This window comes from Schistosoma mansoni (assembly GCF_000237925.1).
Source record: "Schistosoma mansoni, WGS project CABG00000000 data, chromosome 2 unplaced supercontig 0120, strain Puerto Rico, whole genome shotgun sequence".
Lineage (NCBI taxonomy): Eukaryota > Metazoa > Platyhelminthes > Trematoda > Strigeidida > Schistosomatidae > Schistosoma > Schistosoma mansoni.
Genome location: NW_017386000.1, coordinates 228,543 through 248,900, shown reverse-complemented (window position 1 = coordinate 248,900; position 20,358 = coordinate 228,543). Strand labels below are relative to the sequence as shown.

The following is a 20,358-nucleotide window of genomic DNA, read 5'->3' as shown; positions in this document are numbered from 1 at the left end:
ATACTCACAAATCATGTGGCTTGTGTGGTGCATATGTATTCGGTGCCCCTCTGTACCAATGTTTGTGTTCAAATAAATAATATACTAGTTCCATTTATCAAATAAGAGCCAACTATAAGTGAAAGGTTGACTGAAAACTATTGTTTAGCACTTTCGATATATGTAACGCATTTTCGATATTAAGTGCTTCGACTATTTCACTTACCTTGGAAGTTATATATGTCTATACTATCACTTTTACTACCCTGAGATATCTTGACAATTACATCTTACTATGCTAGAGTAGCGTGATAGCCTAGGCTGATCCATATATACTCCAGGTTCTACGCTGCTTATGACTGACTGACCTCAGTATTTAGAAAACTCGGAATGCACAAAAAAATCAGGGTTATATGTAGACTAACTATTTAGAGCAAAGATCTCTCTGAAACCGCACTTAGCCTTGATTGGTGTAGTTGAGAAAAGTTTTAAGAGCAGTAATTCAACTAAATCACATATTAAACAACTTAGGGATTTCGAACACAACCGACTGAGTGAGAGGTTTTGGAGACTTATAAAAAGTGACAGGCTATTCATAGCGAACACAGCTTAAAAAACACAGACTAAGTGAATGTAGTATTAAATAATTTATAGATGATTTTTACAGACAGAATACTATCTTTCTAGGTGTCCAGAATGAGGAACATAAATGTTAGATTGTTTGGAATCTATCGACTATTCAACTAATTTTTTATTTCCCAAATAACATGAAAAAATAAACAACCTAATTTCTAACAGTAGGAAACTTATGATAAAGTAAAGGGTGCAAATACGTACTTACCTTCTTGGGGAATATTTCTATGGTCACTTAAAATCGCATGTTGTGGCTGATTATATATAATCCTAATCCCTACAAATAAAGAAATCTATTAGAAATTAGAGAATAGTCATGCAAACATACATGACAATATAGGTTTCAGGAACATTGTTCCTATTCATATGAGTTCGATGACTTATTAGTTTCGCTCTTACAGATTTATATATCATACAACTAGCAGTGAAACCAGTAGAGTATTGTTTCATTTTTAACTGCTAATCTTGACGGTCTGATTCACAAGCCGGTATCACAACCTCACTACATAATTCAGTAGGCTGCGTTTTTAGCTTGATATTTGATTAAAATTGATCACTCCTCTTAATATAAGGGGAAACTTGAAACGTGGACATTAAAAGATATTCATCACATTTTGCCTCTCTGTATGACTGATAGGTTGAATCGCAGCCGACTTTGGTAGGGATAATTAATCAACATGTATGGTAATATTTGGTAATCTATGATTATTGATACCTAAGCTTAAGTATTTAGTAACAGTAGTTAGATGTTGTGTGAGCAACACTAAGGTAATTGTGCACAAGGCGACAAAAAGAACCATTGTTGATGCTTAAGCAACACTAAACGCTTGATTGCAATATAAAGAGCAGCAATGACAGTCGAAGTGACTGGTAGTGATGTTTTTATCCAAACAACCTACGTGAACCCAGAGCGACTCAGTTTATTTTCTGGAGGTCCTATAATTTATAAACTCTTTAAATTTGAAAGCCATTGAAATTTCAGGTTTTATGACCTGGTCAGCCATCATACCAGTGAGTATGGAACTACATAGACAAATAACAGCTTGGTAATATAAAAAAAACAAGGCTTAGTTAATTAACGGGAGAAGTTGCTGAAAATTTGTTCTGATGCTAAATATTTTATTTATCTATTTATTTATTTAAACACAAATATTGGTACAAAGAAGCACCAGATAAATATGCGCCACACAAATCTCATTTGATTTGCGTGAGGGCTGTGATACTGCCTAGGTGCCCAAACTGAAGCAGGGATACTAAATATAACTTTAGATGGGCTATATCTTGTCCCAATACTGAGAATAACGCAGTGAAATATAGCTCGGAACCTGGGAGCTAAATAAAGGATTCTGGACCATAAGATTGATGAGTTCTCATTATTTGTTTCGTAAGAGGCCAGATATACAGTTCTATAAATATTCGTGAGAAATATACGTTAGGTAATGAGGTTATTGTGACCTAGCTATTTTTGCAGCTGCAGGAATGGTGAAGATATGTAAAGCCACACTTCCCCTCTGAAGGCGAAAAGACCTACGACACATCGATGATTTTCCAGAGTATATAAAAATAAATTTGATAGGCAATAGGAGATAGACGGTCAGTCATGTGTGGCGTAAAACCTGACTTACCAAACTTTCTATCGAGTTTATGTTACGTAGATTGTGGGCCTAGTTGTTTCTCCATTCTCCATAAAATCCCTAGATGTAACCAACAACTTAAACATTCCGAACAGCTTATGAGTAACAACACATTTGGTGATCATAAGTCAGCACATTCGAATTCATGCAGTTAGTGAGAAACTAAATTCTAGGGATGAGTTGAAACGAATAAGGACATTAAGAGGCATCACATGTCATGAAGACGACATCAACACAAATACCTGAAATATATACGCCTGCTTATAAAAATGTGAGCATACTAGCATTTCAGAGTAATGAAGTTGATAACAATGCATTTTACTTGGATGCGTGGCTCACAAGAAAGTCCCAGTTCAAGCAATATGACTGAATACCGATATCAGAAATCCAAGTTGATCAAACAGTAACCAGGCAATATTTAACTGTACATGAAACAAAAAGCTCGAATTCTACTTCTTTTCACCTTCATTAAAGAACCCCAAGAACTGATACGCATAAACCTACCACCTGGTGCCAGCTGGTCAAATGACGCAGTCGCAACCTTGTTGCCGAATATCATGTTCTATATCCTCGTGTTCAAGAGACAATTCGAGGTCAAATTTGAATGGTCAATTGTTGAAAGAGCAATTGAACAGGAGGTAATTTCGCACAACCAATTATTAAAACGTTGTTTGACGGTCAGGTAAAATAGAATATACGGAATTCTATATGTGGTCTTTCGTCGATTATGAAGAACTTTGTTTTTGTACATTCACAAATCATTCCTACAATTACCTGGGTTTAACATAGAGTACAATGTTCAATCGTGAAGAGTATCATCAACTCTAAGATTGAATAAAACATTTGCGTGATTCGGATAAATGGGGTTATCAAAAAAACTTCCAATTCATGCAAAAAAAAGTTGGAAATAACTGTTATGATGTAACCAGAAACTACCTAAGCTGGTCACATCCCATACTATAGACAGAATTTTGTATAAAGCGACTACTGTTTGAAGTTGAAATGTAATCCTCCATTTTTCCTTGCCCATATTCATTTTCAGATAATTGTTTAAAACCGCTTTCCGTGTTCAAACTTCTAATTACATCCACGAAACTACCAGGGTTAGGTGGAGTCATTTGGGTTTCTATTGTATTCAATTTGACACTAAGCAGATGTTTAAAGAGAATGGTAAAGTCATCAGTTCATATAATTGAACCAGCTAAAAATACGAACTCAATTACTCAAGCTTGGAAGACTCTACGGAATACGCACACCCCAAGTCTTCAATTTTCCTGCTATCACATTTGACTAAATACAAAATTCTCTTCAGTTAATTTTATACCCAAATTAATCCATGACCAAACATTCGTGGATAGAAGACGAGTTATTCTACGTCATTCATCCACAAATGGTTTCAAAGCAGGAATTTTTAAAGCTAGTAGGGGAAAATTGGATCGAAAATTAAACGACCAGCTGTTGATTAAAAGTCTCAAAGGATTCGGAAGATAAAAACAACGCCCTTTACAAGGATGGGGCATGAGAACGACCCAAGTTAAATTTCTACGCCCATATTATTTTCCACTATTTGAGAGGACACATAGAGTACATTGAAGTGTCAGCTCTATTACTTGTCCAGTCCTATACAGATTGAAACTGCGACGTTTTCACTTCAAACCATAAATGACTCTAAAACGGGAGCTGACGAACTAAATAAAGCATTCGATATGATTATATCTATCTTCGGTTGGTATTACAGTTATCCACATGCTGAATGTTGTTGCAGCACTTATTTTTAACAATCATCTCAAATGCTCGATGGTTGATTGAAAATATACTGGTAGTGATCTTTCTGTGCCAACAGTTATCACTTATTCTCCCTTCAGTGACAGTGTATGATCAAAGACTATGATGGGCGCTTATCTATGGGCATTACTTTGCACTCGCAGGTTGGCTGTAGTTGACGTTGTTCGTTCACTGTAGCTTAGTAAAAAAAGTAGTCATTGAGTTCTAAAACTGAATAGGATGTCGGTTAATTGTTTCATTATGTCCATAAACCATGTGCATTCAATGGTTTGGAGGATGGCTGGTGTAGCCGCTAAAATAAGGTTTCCAACTGATAGAAATGTTGCAAATAACTTCTTATGGGGTCATATACAATTGTAAAGTCCAAGCTAAGTTTTTGGCTGGAGAATAACTGTCTCGGGATTGTTGACACGCGATACACCCCGGTTGAAATAAAAACAAGGGGATTTGGGGAAATAACGGTTCTAAATTTCATCATAAATACAAATGTACATTATCACATAAACAAATATTACCGCTCACTTATTCAACCAATAATTGTTCCTTCAATAATCGATTTAAATTACAGTAAATAGAAAAATTGATAAGGAATATAAGGAAATTACCGAACGCACCAAAAAATAAGTATTATTCTATCCTTTCTGGATAGATCAAATGAAAAACCGTTCAAAAGATAATAGTTTGTTGTTTTGTAACACAAAGTGTTTTCAATTCTGGGAAAGTGCTTCAATCCACAATCAAAATGCACTTTGAAACCAGCAAAACGTTTTGTTTTATTTTTGTGCTTGCTATGTTCAACATAATTTTCTGATCTGGAAACTGGCAGGAGCCGATAAGTGCACAGTTAAGACCACATATGTTACAGTTTATCACGAGCACCTATCAGTCAGTGTAAACATCACATCCAATGCAGGCTTAATTGGATTCAGAGATCTGTATTTTAATTCTAAAAACCCCGAGATCTGAAAAAAGCGATTGAATTTTTCGCGTCTTAAGATATTGTATTCCTGTTGTGTATTTCGTATCAGAAGTTAAACTTAAGCTCATACTCGGCGCTTTTAGCACTATTTGGGTTTGTGAATTTTTTTTCAAAATTTCTACTTCAGCATTCACTGGTTGGTTTTCTTTACGCTAGTGTACACATGTACCTTTTACACACCGTTTTTCTGGTTTCGGTTTCCTTAGTTTTTTGAAGTTTTCATGTATTAACCATTACTAGTTGAAGTGACCGTTTCTGTGCAATTTACCGACGTCCTAGTAACATTGTAATTTTCGACTTTTTGTGATTAGCTGCTTGAACTATTCTTGTTACATCCAAATCAAACTAGTTATTATGGTCGTTCAAAGCCATTGATGCGATCGATCGTTGTGAATCGTTCCTGTTGAATATGTTAAGCAGTGTGGCAATTGTAAGACATTCCTCCACAAAATGCACACTAGTTTATCGCCGGCCATGTATAAAAGCTTCTGAAACCGGTTTCATTATGATCATGGGAAGGATGCAGCCCTACTACAGTGATTTTCATGGTTAAAGTCTTGAAGCTCCTCGCTCTGGTGAAAAAGTAATTGAGCGACGAGGCTGGTTCAGCGGGTTTGACATCAAACAAGGAGGAACCAGCAATGGTGTTTTCTAGTATCGTCAGCTGAGCTCTCACGCCTGATCAAAAGCCTGAAGATCACTTTATCGAAGAATGAAAAAAGAAAACAACCCTTTGTTCAGACCATTGTTGCGCACTGTCGGCACAAGAAAACTTAAGCACCAATAAATTGCACTTTCCCCAAATACTACCGATAGGATAAGTACAACTGTACGATGCTCAGAAAATAAAACCCATAAGAAAAACGGGGTAGTTTAAGTGAATGGGTTCACCCGAATGTCAAGAAAAAGGGAAATTAGGGGCGAATTCCGATAGTTAGTGGGAAGAAAACGACAGCACCGTCAAACGCCGTAAACTGAACTTCTAGATACATCAAATCCACCCCAAGTTTAATTGGTTGAAAGCTGGGAGAATGAAGAGGAAATGACCTTGTCAAATGACTCGCAGTTATTGGAAGATGCTATCGGTAATGTACTTCCAGAAGAGTATTTGAGAGTATATACTGCCAATGTAGTAAGATCCGGTAGTTAGGTTGGTGGCGATACCCAACGAAAGAGGACCTTGAAGTTAGTACTCGGCAGTAACAAGAAATGGGACGTTATACTAGACAATAAATATGGAACTCATAATTCGAATTTTTTTATCCCATTAGAATAGTTGTCACAACTTAGGTTTATTAGTTAAGTGCTGACCTCAAACAACTAAGTATATGTCAAAACAACAAAGCTCAAGTGTTCATTCATCTCCTTATTTCGTATAGGCATTATATTTCCTATTATCTTATATTGAATGTTGAAAAGCTTCATGTGTTTGAACGAGTAATCCTCTGCTCCGTTGTGACTGTCCAGCGATCTAAATAAAGACCTATCCACTACTACTCTGGTTTCTTCCATCAATAGAACGACGGTTACCCACAGTCAGGAAGTGGTCATCTAGGAATCAAATTATGTGGAACAATGAAATCCGACGAAACAAGTTATGAGATTCAGGGTTTCCAGGAAGTCAGGTCTCGGAAGCCAATCCTTACAATATGCTCCCCTAAATGGAAGCAGTATTTGCTACATAAACACTCACGTTCTTGTAAACAAAATGTTCAAGCTGAGCTCAATGGTGAAAAAGTTGTGTCCAGATTTGATTGTTGTCACAGAGATATGGTTTACCCTATATGTAAATTATTCTTCAACTGTTGCGGAATAAATCTGTATTGGAAGTAAAAAAATTATCAATTAAAAAGGAGGGATAATATTGCACTTTATGGGTTACTTTCATGTACAAACAAGTACATAGCAGGGGCAAGATAGCAGTGGTACATGTGAGGTACAATTATATCTAGATGTGAGTTAGTAATTATGGAAGGAATATACCGCAGTCCAGGTTGTCCTGCTGATGACTTTTCCTTAGGTCATATATGTGCATAGAGGAAGACTCATTGTCATTCCTTCGTTCGAGATATTGACGCATTACACACCAAATGGATAGAGTTCACAACTCCTAGTGGATATTTTGACGGCAGCCTACTGACAACTAATATTCAATGCGTGTTTGTACAGTCTACCGCAAAAATGACGCATAATAACCTAGAATATGGACCACCACTGGTGGACCCAGCCTGTACACACCACTGTGATTATGCCACCAACTTTCAATACATACTCGCGCGAGCAGAGAGGGATCACGTCATATTGTACCGCAGGTTTCTGACACCTCGACCTAAAATTGGGCCGGCTATTATTCTGGCTGTCAGAGGTTGAGCTAACTCATAAGATTGGTTGGCCTTCGTAGACAGGTTAGTGGAAGACTAATGGAATAGGTTTAAAGGCCCATCTGATTCCGCAACACTACTGTTCATCCCATAGTCAATACGTAAGCTATAAGACAGCCCAATATGGATAGATAGGGTAACCCAAAGGCTGCTAGGGCGTAAGGAGCACCCCTGAGACTTTTTCTTGCTAACGGGCTACGAATCATCTAAATAAGAGTGCTGAAAAATCTGGAACACATGTGAAAAAACCATAGTCGGAAGCCACATCACTCAAGAAGGGAAGTTGGTACAAGATAGCCGAACTTGATAAACGATTGATTCTGCATATTAAACAAATAAAAAACTTCGAGACGGAATGCCTCCACTACTGTTGCATGAAAATGCAGATATACTGGTGCATTCAAATTTAATAAAATCCGGGATTTCGTCGAACTAATTCAGCGGGGTCAACTCTCGGGGCATTGTTTACGTTTCTCGTAACAACACTACTGAGATACCAGCTATAAGACCACTAGGCGTGACTAAAGGAGGTGTTCCTCACTTACTAACTCCAGACCTAGCAGGCCACCCGGTCCTAATAGGTACACCCATGGATTCAGTCATACCTTATGGACATTAGTTCAGAACAGCTCACGATGATTTAACATGTCCCTTCACTGTACTCATCTTCCTTCGGACCGGAAGAGTGATATAGTTGGCTTTGTATTTAATCACTACTGACCTGTCAGTCTAACCAGCATACCAATCAAGTTATTTGAAAAAGCAGTTTCACCCCAGTTGCTAAGTCATGTAGATCCACGCAACCCGTCAACTCTTGAACAACACTAGTTTCGGGATGAATATTGAAGCTTGACTAACTTACTAACTGCAGATGAGGATAAAACAGTAGTTCAGAATAATGGTCTATCTGCTGGTGTGATGTTGACCACTTATTCGCGAAAGGCCTAAGTTTTCGCCCGCGAAATGTATCTATCGACTCATTTAAAAAAATTCTGGTACACGTTATCTTGACTAGCTTTTGCCCTACAACCTGAAACTAAAGTTAATTTTGAGAGTTTCTTTCAAAAATGAATAAGAAGTCAGGATACAGTGAATGCAAAGACGAAGCTCACCTTGAAACAGCAAATAAAAATAACTTTACCTCAAATCTCATTATTATGAGCAGTAATTCCGCAATAAACCGTAATATGTATAACTTCTATGCTCTGTACTATATTCCTCCACAATTGCATACACAAACCTACATAGGTCTCACCGGACAACACTACAGAAAATCAGACCGATCAAATGCGTATCACTAAAAAACTCACAGGGTGGATGGAAAAAGTGAAAACAAAGACAGGAGCTGACACAACTTTAAATCACCACTTGTTTGTGACCAAGATGAAAGTGAAGCTAAAGAAGCACCGGATATCTGAACAAACAACACTAAAAAGGTTCAATACGGTCTTCCTTCGACATACTGAAAAACTCAATCAATTCAAGATAGCTCTCATCAACAGGTCACAAGCCCTACGAGATCTACTCAAAGAAGAGGAAATTATCATGAAGAACAACTAGAAACGGATCAAAAAAGCTCTACCTTCAACGTGCCAGGGGGTTCTGGGCCGCAAGAAAAGTCGTCATACGGAATGGATCTCTATCGAAACCCTAGACAACATTCAAGAAAGAGAGAACATGAAGACAGCAATCAGCAACAGTCGAACAAGAGCAGAGAAAGACAAGGCACAAACTGAACACACAGAAGCAAACAAACAAGTGAAAAGGAGCTTTAGAAATGACAAGCAGAAATATGTGGAAGACCTAGCAGCGACAGTGGAAAAAGCTGTTAAAGAAGAAAATATGGAACAACCACATGACACAACGAAGAAACTGGAAGGGGAACATGGTAAACTAGAGAGACTGGTAAAGGACATAGAAGGTAAGCCAGTTACTAAGATTCCAGAACAGAGGAACAAATGGATAGAACACTTGGAGGAACTCTTGAATGGACCAGCTCCATTGAATCCACTGGACATCGAAGCAACACACACAGACCTTCCTATAGATGTCTTTCCATCAACGATTGAAGGAATCAACATGACCATCCGATAGGTCAACAGTGTGAAAGCAGCACGACCTGACAATATACAAGCTGAAGCACTAAAGTCAGACACAGAAGTACCTGCAAACATGCTTCACTCTCTATTCAGGAAAATGTGGGAGAAATAATAAGTTCTACCGACAGACTAGAAAGAAGGACACCTCGTCAAGATATCAAAGAAAAGAGATTTCAACAAGTGTGATAAATAAAGTGGCATCACACTACTATCGGTAACAGGAAGAGTTCTCAACAGAGTATTGCTGAACCGGATGGAAGATTCAGTAGATGCCCAACTTCGAGATCAACAGACCGGATTCCGTAAGGATAGGTTGTGTACAGACCAAATCGCGAAACTACGTATTATTGTTGAGCGACCACTTGAATGGAATTCGTCACTACACATCAACTTCCTTGGCTATGAGGCGTTTGGCAACGTGGACAGGAGAACTTTGTGGAACCTTCTTAGACACTATGGAGTGAGTACCTGGGAAAATCGTCAACATCATACAAGATTCATACGACAGATTACACTGCAAAGTCGTGCATGGAGAATAGATGCATTCCAAGTGACGACCGGTGTCAGACAAGATTTCTTGCCCTCATCCTTCAATACGAACGTCAAGACAGTTCTACTTTACAGAACTGAGACTTCTAGAACTACAATAACCATCATCAAAAAGGTACAGGTGTTTATAAATAATTGCCCGTTGACCGGATTTCATCAGTAACAGCCTACTGTGGGAGAGAACAAACCAACTTCCAGCTGAAGAGAAAATTAGGAGACGTTGGAAGTGGATTAGACATGTATTGAGGAAAACACCAAACTGCATCACGAAGCAAGAGCTAACTTGGAATTCTGAAGGGATAATGAAAAATAGGAAGGTCAAAGAACATATCGAGCCGAGAGTTGGAAGCAGATATCAAAAGAATGAATAGCAGCTCGGAGGAATCGCCCAGGACAAAGTTCGATGGAGGATACTGATGAGTGACCAGCGCAAGGGGTAATTGACGTAAGTAAGATCATTATAGATTCTTCATAACAAAAACTACCAACACACCAAAAGATAGACACTTTTGTTACATCCTAGTTAGAATTAAACTAGGGGTGACTTCTGAGAACTACTAATGGACTAATATTATATATATATATATTCTTATTATCTAATTATTCAGTAACTAGATTGTGTATATCCATATTCGCCTTATTATAAGCTTCATTTTGACATATAGATTATTATTATCATTATTATTATACGGTTTACTGTTCTTAATTTATGTTCAGTTTATTGATTACAGTCTCCCACGTTCACAGCCACTTTTTGGATTGATCTTGTACAAATGTTATTTCCTATTTTATGGTAAGATGAGGTTTGCTTGGCTGGTATGTCACCAGGTATGTTTGAAAAAAATGATTCGCATAGTGGGAGCTGTTATTAGCGTTCTGGACTCAAGTGGACAGGCTAGGCGAACAAAGGACCAATAAGGACGCTAGGCTGTTCATACCGAATCGAACGTCATTGGTTTGGCACAGTGCTAAGATTGAATAAGTTGTACTTCGATTGGTGAATGATTCACACGATAAAAAGAATGGACAATGTCTTAATTCCTAGAAAAATTATTTGTTTGTTCTGTACGTTCTAACGTGCAAGTCGTATCACTGTCTACACTAACTCATCGTATCGTAACAATTTCTTTTATATAGTGGGGATCACATTTAGGTTAGAGACAGAACAGTATATTGAATATGAATAAAAGAGATAAAACAACACACAAGATTGACCATGCCGGCAAGGCTGTGCAATGCCATCTGATCAATCGAGGTAATCCTTCCCGCCTTCTCTATTGCTGGATTTTTCTCCACGTTAAATGTTGAATAACTATTTTCTCAGTTGTCGCGTATTCAGCTTTGTGGATTGTGTCGTTAGGGCCCAATGCCGCTGCAAGCCTGCTAGTTGAAACCTTCCACTCGACTTATATATAAGATAGCCCCCCCCCCCAGTTTTTGCGTTGTGATACATACAATTATATTTTATTCTTGTAAAGAATAACGCTCCTAGTATTCGTGACAGATAGTTCTCAGATAAACAGTGACTTTGTGAAAAAAATTCAGTACCTAACCTGGCCCTTGTCTGGTTAATGATACTAACTCATTTGAGAGTGTTCAGTGTGTAGGAACGAAATTAATGTGGAATTTTTCCAAACTGCTTCACACTGAGCGCTTAAAACGCCTAAACTTTCTCCTCCTGTAGTATCATAGGACATGAGGTGACTTTATAATGGCATTTCGTATCTTTTAATACGATTTGGATGATGATATGTCTCGTCATTTTGTTCCCTCCAACACCGATAATCTACGAGGTCATAGCAAGAAGATTCAGAAGCCGCGATCTATTACACTTAAAGTGAGGTCCAACTTTTCCCATTGAGTGGTCTTTGACTGTAACGCCCTGTCCGAACAGGTGGTATCAACCCCATCAGTAGACATTTCCAAGGAGGAGCTAGACCTTCACTGGGAGGTAAAATGTCAGAATTACCACAGACCCACTAACCTACTATCCTTATTATTGTAGACTGTAACAATTATTACTTAAGACTGTCTACTGGTTCCATCCCTTCTACATTACACTTTCCATTCCGGGCGGGCAGGTTAAACACCACGTGTAGCGCACCAACCAGATCCCGTTATAGCTCCCACATTTTCAGCCATGAACCTGTTAAAATTCGGCAGAATCGTCTCTCACTGTTCGTTTTATAATGGCTTTTCAAAACCATATACGCAAATGGCAACAAATTTGGGGGCAGATAAAGATTTAGTCCCTCCTTCCTTAAGCGCTGATAATAAGGAGTATCCGAAACACATACATGAGATTGTAAATCGCATCAGTTCCCTAACATTATTAGAAGTCGCAGACTTGTCAGAATTGCTACAAAAAAAGTTAAACATCAAGGTGAGTTCGTAGATAAAATTGTAGTACGAAATAACGGTGTAACATGACCATTCTTTCACAGTGGTCTGAAGTCCTTGTATAGAACATACTGCTCCGGCCATTTTTGTCTCTAATAGATCTATTTGCTAGTATTATTGGTCTTAAGACTCAGCTATTCGAAGAATCGTCTGTATTTCTGGAGTAAGCTCAAAGCTCGTCACCACATTGTTGATGGTGATATCTGTCTATTCATATTCGTTTTACTATTATCGACCAGTAGTTATTTTTATATCATTTAATTAAAGTCACAATGGTATTTTGTTTATCTTTCGTCATACCCAAAACTGGATGTATTAACTTCCTTTCATTTCTTTTATGCATACACCGTCAAAGATATCTTGGTTTTGTATAGTTCATACTAGTTTGGCCTTATAAACTTTCTCCTACGTTCTCTGTAAGTAGATCGCATTGTTTCTAAGACAGGTAACAACAAGAATAACATAAGTTTGTATCGTTTGCTTAAACCGGTGTATATACGTCCCAGATTGTATGTTGCAGACGACTAGCTGGCTTCAAAGCTGTTCGAAATACTGCATGTTTTCTCGAAAGCTCAGGAAGTAATAAGGGAGAATATTAAAGAATAATGGGTAATATGTAGGAATTTACGATTCCTAGAAGTGCCGAGTAATGACAACATGTGGTCTCGTTATATAAGTCAGACGAAAAATGAACTTCAACACTAATCAAACATGAGAAAAACAAGAGGGATCAGAAGACAAATTTGCACCACGGCGAATGACATTTGAAAAAGTTTATTACAGAATCTTCGATAGTACAAACTTCATGTGATTCCAAAAAGGTGTTTTGGTGTTTCTCATGCCTCAGGTTACAGTTAACCATTTGACGTTCCGAAGGATTAAGTTTGAGGCCAATAATAATAGACCATACAATGAGTACTACAGAAAGATCGACGTACATGCGTAAAAATCATTTACATACTTAAGAGAAGTGTTTCTGCAGAGTTTTCCTCCGAACACACTATACTGTTCTCTTCCAGAAACGTAAGGATGCAGCCAGTCGGTTACCCAGTTTTCAGTGTTAACGCTGGCAACTTTGCTTGGTGCTAGTGGCATTGAGACAGAGTCGAAGGTAACAATAGTCTCGAAATTCACATCAAATATAATTCTTACTCTTTGCTGATTAAACACTATGTTGTAATGCAGAACAAACAGCAGTATATAAGATACTTCTTTCACATGTATAAGCAAACTGATATGGATCAGTAGGCTCATACAGTCCAAGCCAAAGTGGGAGTAGTAGTTTCTCCATCGTATTAAGGAAAGGTGAATTTATTATCACGGTTCTAGACTTTGAATCCCTATCATCAGATACGTTCTTTGGCATTGGGATTACTTATATCGTCCACATTGTAAGGAAAAAAAATTAGTTAAAAACGATTTCTTAAAGATGCTTCTAAGCTGGCGAGAGAGAATATCAGCACATGTTAAAAAGGTTTAGGGTTTCTCCAGGTCTCAAACATTGCGACGAGTTAATTAACTTGAGAAATCTTAGAATATCAGTTTCAGTGAAACTTGCTACTTTATTTCAAAATTGGAAAAACAGGGCAAAACATCAGATGTTTAACGTATACAAGACTTATTTAAATCATAAACATTAAGCTAGATGTCATTAATCTGATCCTTACCTGTAAGCCCCTTGAAGCTTCCACTTATTTGAAGCGTTTCTACAACATGTCTTTGAGCGTAACCACTTTCAGATGTTTGATTCCCTGGCTTAGACTATTTAGTCTTCAAACTTCAGCAAAGTTTTTCTTTTTGCACAGCTTTTCCTCGCTCAGGGATTTTCTAATGATCTGAACAGTCTAGCTGGGAATTGGACACTATAAGTTCTCACAAACTGTCAACTCCCAATTCCGCTGTGTATCCTAACCTTTATCTAAGGATTTGCATTGTGACATTAGTATTCTCCCTGTAGTGTTTCACAGTTTAACATTTTTGTATACTGTTTTCGAGTTGTGCTCGCATTACTTTATTTACTTTTTCCTATCAAAGTCACTTCGATCATATCTGACTTTTTCTTAATGAAGTACTCATACTGTAAGTAATTACGCTCAAACTATATCATTCCCTCTAGTGTTGTGCTCTGATTTAGGTAGTTTAGTTGCAGAGTGTTCAAATGTCGTCTTAGGCAACATCATTTCATCCCGTTTTTCTTTTGTGCCTATGTAGAATACGGGACCCGTGATGCCTATGATGGGTCAAGCGCCAATAAATCAACCTGTTGAAGAGCCTGAAGAACAGCAAGCGCCTACGAAAACAGCGTTTTCGGTCAAGCTAGTAAAATTCGATGCCGCAAAGAAAATCCAGCTTATTAAAGAGATCAAACAAGTTATTCCAGAGATGAATCTCGTACAAGCTAAAAAGTTTGTAGAGGTAAGTTCAAGTTACAAGTTAGCAGCGCAACATGTTTAATCTTCAACAACTGATCTTATGGTGCTTATCATTCAAAACAACGAAAAATCCCTACAGAAAACTCTCATATAGCTACTTTCATATCGCATCAAACAGTAATTTATTTTTAATTAATGTACTCACTAGTTCAACTGTTTATCAGTCCATGTCTGCCTACTTATTTACGTCAGTGCAATGGTAAGAAGTGAAAGAGTTTAAAGATAAAGTGTAAATAAAGTTAAGGACAGTAGTAAGAAAACCATACATATAAAAATCGGGAGAGAGCAGCTTCGGATGATGTTGCTTAGGACCTGCATATATTTAGAGTGAATACATGTGTAGTCAACTTTGAATCATATCATCTACAGTTACCAATACATGGGTTGAACTAACAGTCAATAGTTACACATATCGATTTATTTTCTTTGCTTAAGAAGCCCCTGCGGTAGCCAGTGAATCGCTCAGGGATGATGTGACTAGGCATGCGTAGCACATGCCTCAACTACCTTGTCAGTCGATTTGGCACGTTTATTTAGTTACTTTATCCTGTGAAAAAGCGCACATTCATATTGTGTCAAGTATTGTTATTTGATCCAAAAGCTAATAACAGTTGGACACACTAGACAACTATTCTGGATTTAAAAGTAACCAAAGTTTTGTTTGAATATTAAGGCTGCTAATTTGCTTTCCTAAATACATTTAATAACGTGTTATATTTACATATTGTTAGCTTAAAAATCGATAACCTTAATTATATCACTTTTAGAGTGCGCCTGCCAATATAAAGACTGACGTGAGCAAGGACGAAGCTGAACAAATAAAGAAAGTATTAGAAGAGGTTGGAGCGTCTATTGCAATTGAATGAATATTATTGTATACACAGGCATAAAAAATAGATATTTTCCAAATTAAAACCAGTAGTATATTGCTGTTATTAAATATTGGATACTCCTCTCAAAGCCAAGTACCCATTAACGATATGCTGAGGCAAATAACGTATTCTTTTAAACTCGGAACAAGTTGCATAATTTAGTTTTGTCGATGGATCTGTATAGGCGGTTGGTATCCCACTTAAATCAGAAACTTTCATAGGTGGACAAATGCATGGTGGTGCATTCAGATGATTGTAAAGAACAGCATCTGGCGAATAGCTAACCTGCAGTTAAGAACAAATAAATACTAATCTGAAAAGTAGTGGATTTGAAATTTTGTGAGAGATTATGTATAAAGAAGTGGGTTTCGACCATTGTATGGATAGATGATAATCTGCATACCGCCCAAAATAGAATAACTATAAATTCATGGCCTAATAATGAAGAGTTGAATACTCAAACCACCTGTGGATCATTTTACATAGCAATGGTTTAACAAGCTTTCGTTTCAGGTTGTATTAACCAATAGAAAACCCGCTGGGTATCTGTTCTCCACAACAACGGAAACGAATAGTCGAGAGGAAAGAACATATGGTAAAAATTTTCAGTGGGAGTTACCGCAACAACCAATCCAGCGGGGTCAATGCAGATAGGATGTTCAATCGATTTCATATTGGTCGGGTAGGTGCGCGTGTGAAAAGCCAGTATTCTTACTTAGCAAATACGAAGCATCACCATACTCCTAAAGCTGTCATAAGAAACTGGATTCTGCTAAGGTGTTTGTCTCACATCACTATGTCAGTCAGATAGTGAGCAGGCACGAGATTAATTATAGTAGGACCAGAGGTTGACAGACAATTGTTAGTAATCCCATAGTAGATGCTTAGTTTGGAAGTCATTTTACTTAATCAGATAGGAGGAAACAGATACAAAAACTAGCTCCCAAAACATGAATGCAAACGGGTTCGGAATACTAAAACGTACTTATTCACTGAGTTACATTGATTCATTGAATCGTCACATACAACAGTAAAGAGTAATTTTCTCATACCCGTAATTTCATAGCCAACAGGAACATCTTAAAATTAACGTTGTTTATGGGTCAACAAATCCTCACATTTTATGTTACGCTAACTCAACAATATGTACGAAAATTTTAAACGTTACTTTCCAGATTGGATAGATTAAATATGTTACTAAATACTTCGTAACATACATTTCTCCAGCTTGGTTTTGATGCCTTTTGCGCAACGAATAGAGGTATATTATAAGCAACATAAACTTAGTCCTACTACATGGTGGTTTCCAGAGGAAAGTGGACCGGTTGGATTTATGTGTAAGTTGATGCAACTGTTGAGTACTACGTATTTATTTAAACACATGAATATTGGTACAGAGGGGCACCAGATATATATGCACCGCACAAATCTCATTTGATTTCTGTGAGGGCTGTGATACTACCCTGGTGCCCAAACCGAAACAGGTGGTTTTCTTAGGGAACCACACCCGGAGCCTTCGACCTAAAGGTCTGATCCACAAGTCAGTAGAGAGCATCGTGAGGAGATACAGTCCCATGGTAGCCGGTGACCAACGATTGATTCATACGCCATTTGTTCCCTCAGGATACTGGAGCCCATGTGCACCATTGGTTTGGAATCAGGGTTTTCCAACTCCACTAGGTGGACTTTCCGTGTCCACCAACCCGGTTAAAGCGCCGGACATTTGCTTTTCGTCCTCTCAATTTCGTAAACAACAGTAATGCCACGAGAAGGCATTGAGTAGGACTTCCCTGGCAGAGGCTATATACGCGTGGCCATGTGAGAGCATTTTGAAAAGGGGAGCAGACTCTCCTCACTCTCGGCCGTACCAGGGCTTTTGGGGGTACTACGTATGAACAACAGATAAGCCGAAGTTCTGCGTGGACTTAATAACTATTTCGCTACAGTATTCCAAAGGACAATCCACCGTATGAGCACTTGACTCGGTCGATTGACCAATCTAATCTAGTTACAAGCTCATGAATCTAGATAAATTAGCTACACTGCTTATACAATGTTCACGTGTACGGGAAAGTTAAACGACAAAGATTTAACCTGCTCGAAACGCACTTCTTGATAATTAAAAAGTAATACGTGGCTACAATACAATCGAGTGTGGAATAAATTTGACTTTTACAATAATACTTGCAAACAGCATAGGTACCTAGTTTCAGTCCTATTCTTGGCCAGAAATCCAGTTAATTACAATAGGAAATAATTCTTGATCCAGACATCGGAGATATTAATGTTTGAGCGAATAAACATGAATGGTCGAGTGCAATGACGATAAGCTTATCAGTCCTATGGTGCATAATGAGGTAGGTGATTTTAAGTGCTGATCCTACTACCTTATATAAGAAATACAATCCAGTACTAAGGAGAGCCGATATAGGTACAAATTATCAAGAGTGACAGACACTCAACTTTTATTGGTCGGCATGTGGTGGAGATAGGTAAAAGAACTAGCTTAAATATAATCTTTCTAATTTTATGCCGAAGTGAACTGAGTTGATGCTTGGGTTTGTTGAGACGTCAAACTAAGGGAAATATAAACGTGTCTAAGAGTAGCTGATACTTGCGCTAAAAAAACCCTGGTAATATAGGACTCAACTTAGCATATAGAGTGGTGTACTGTGTATTCTTTTCTATCCTTTTTGTTCCATCTGCTAGTCTGACCTTCCATTTTTCATTTCACGTTAACAAGTTGGTGTGTGATTACTTAGTATTTCATCACATCAAATCGACCAAATGGTCTTGTTATTTTAAATTCATATATCTCCCATGAGAAACAGGCATTATCTAGTGCTGGATATTTTTATATACGATGCGAAACACAAATTACTAACTTGAATTCGAAGTGTTAAATATAAATCTTACTTGAGATTCCGCATTTAAGACCTGTTTGATACCTTTGAAATTTGTTTTTTTTCGCTCGTATTGTCTGGAACTATATTGTTCTGGAACTGCCATTTTTATAAAGTGAAATGTCGAGAGTAAGTTGACAGTGTATCTGGAATGAGAAGAGATATTCACCTATTAGATTTTGGATGGGACTTTTAAGACGAAATAAACGGGGATACTTATAAATTCACGGCAGAGTTAAGCACCCGAAAAAGCCAACAGCGTTCACACTAAAGTTCAGCGCTGATTCATCTGATAATTTTAATAACCGGATGAGTTTATTGTAGATAAAGTCAAACATATCTTATTGTTCTAAAACGTATAGGTGCGTAGCGCCTAGAAACAGGGTTATTATTGTGAAGTATTAATAGTAGAACCATGAGAAAGTGCAATATGACGAAGATGCTTACTGGTAAACTAGCCCAGACCAGTGTTGTTGAATGTACGTAGTGGACTAACATCTTTTGGTTACATGCAGTTAAAACATCTTATTCTAGAGAAGCAGGAAGATTCATTGGTATTGATGGATTCGCCACCTGGAAGTTTGGTTATTGAACCTAGAAGACAACTCAGTCTTAGACAGTACAGTTTTTTCTTTAATTTTATAGAGTTGGCTCCGTACTACCTCAACTGTTACCTAAAACAAGAGCCGATGGGAATGATTTATCTAACTGACGTTTCCTACTTTCTATAGAGCCCTCGACAAGGTAGAATTACTATATACATGGAGTACCCGTTCAAACCATATTGAAATTACAATCGATAACAGGACCTAAGCTGCGGAATTGCGCTTATGTAGGAATTAAAGTAATGTGTGATTTAATGTACATCAATTCGGCACCTGATTTTACACTTCGAGGCCACCATATTAGCAATATTTTTAGTTTAATACATACGAGTTACATAAGTTCTTATAATAAGTTGTCTTTTTATTGCACAAACAGCAGTACTGCATGCACTACATTTATGACCGACCCATCCGTATGAAATTCAAACATTTTATGGAAAGTTTTACACCGATCTTGTTTCTTGGAAGTTGTGTACAGCCTCAACTGACTCATATATTACGAAAGATCATATAGGATAGTATATTTCGTATATTTGGAGTGGTTTGTTGACAACACTGCTAGAATAGACGGGAGTCCAATGCAGTTTCACTCCCAACTGGAAAGCGACAGGCACAATATGATGTTTTTAGCATGATAAAAATTAACAGATCACTAACTGTGAGTGTTCCCTGGACACAGTATATTTTGAAGCAAAAGATCATCAGAAATAATCTCTAGAATGCGAGCACTTTATCAGTAGTTACTACGTGATATTCCAACCCAATCGGTTCCAACTGTATAGACTATTCCAGCTCTTTTGCTGCGCGACCGGTCATCGTTTACCGATACTACATAAATTCTGTGCAAGTGACTTTTAAATTTATAACCGTCAGGAAAACAAGAAATTACATGTCTTGTAAACATTCACAATAGAGCAGGAGCAATGGGTATCCAACAACACGGTGACCTCTCCTCAACAGATACACGCTACGCCTTGCAAGATGTATGTTACCAGGGATTATTAATCAGGAAAACAAATAAACGTCTTGCTTGAAGGTAATTACCTACATTAATGTAGTGTTATGATAGCGTGCGTAAGAAAAGCTGTAAGAGCGATTAATAGTAGA

At 37.7% G+C, this 20,358-nt stretch overlaps 3 protein-coding genes across 3 annotated transcripts; 2 read left to right on the top strand and 1 right to left on the bottom strand.

Moving 5' to 3' along the window:
* Positions 1-2,674: 2,674 nt before the first annotated feature.
* Positions 2,675-5,417, top strand: Smp_158270 (hypothetical protein; the record flags this gene model as incomplete). The annotated part of the gene is made up of 2 exons (XM_018791558.1): positions 2,675-2,884; positions 5,322-5,417. The coding sequence occupies 2 exons, from the start codon at positions 2,675-2,677 to the stop codon at positions 5,415-5,417; spliced, it is 306 nt and encodes a 101-aa protein (XP_018645268.1).
* Positions 5,418-12,098: 6,681 nt separating this feature from the next.
* Positions 12,099-15,782, top strand: Smp_066740 (mitochondrial 60S ribosomal protein L7/L12,putative). Its single transcript, XM_018791557.1, has 3 exons — positions 12,099-12,422; positions 14,651-14,854; positions 15,639-15,782. The coding sequence occupies exons 1-3, from the start codon at positions 12,180-12,182 to the stop codon at positions 15,735-15,737; spliced, it is 546 nt and encodes a 181-aa protein (XP_018645267.1). The 5' UTR covers positions 12,099-12,179; the 3' UTR covers positions 15,738-15,782.
* A 24-nt stretch (positions 15,783-15,806) lies between these two features.
* On the bottom strand, positions 15,807-18,752 carry Smp_066730 (hypothetical protein; the record flags this gene model as incomplete). Its single annotated transcript, XM_018791556.1, has 2 exons — positions 15,807-16,028; positions 18,660-18,752. 2 exons carry the CDS (start codon positions 18,750-18,752, stop codon positions 15,807-15,809), a joined length of 315 nt encoding a protein of 104 aa, XP_018645266.1.
* Between the last annotated feature and the right edge of the window lie 1,606 nt (positions 18,753-20,358).

Bases quoted from the DNA above. Each gene is read 5' to 3' on its own strand.
- Smp_066740 (XM_018791557.1), top strand. From the start codon at position 12,180: ATGAACCTGTTAAAATTCGGCAGAATCGTCTCTCACTGTTCGTTTTAT. The intron at 12,423-14,650 runs GTGAGTTCGTAG...GTGCCTATGTAG, and splicing joins AAAAAAAGTTAAACATCAAG to AATACGGGACCCGTGATGCC. The intron at 14,855-15,638 runs GTAAGTTCAAGT...TATCACTTTTAG, and splicing joins AAGCTAAAAAGTTTGTAGAG to AGTGCGCCTGCCAATATAAA.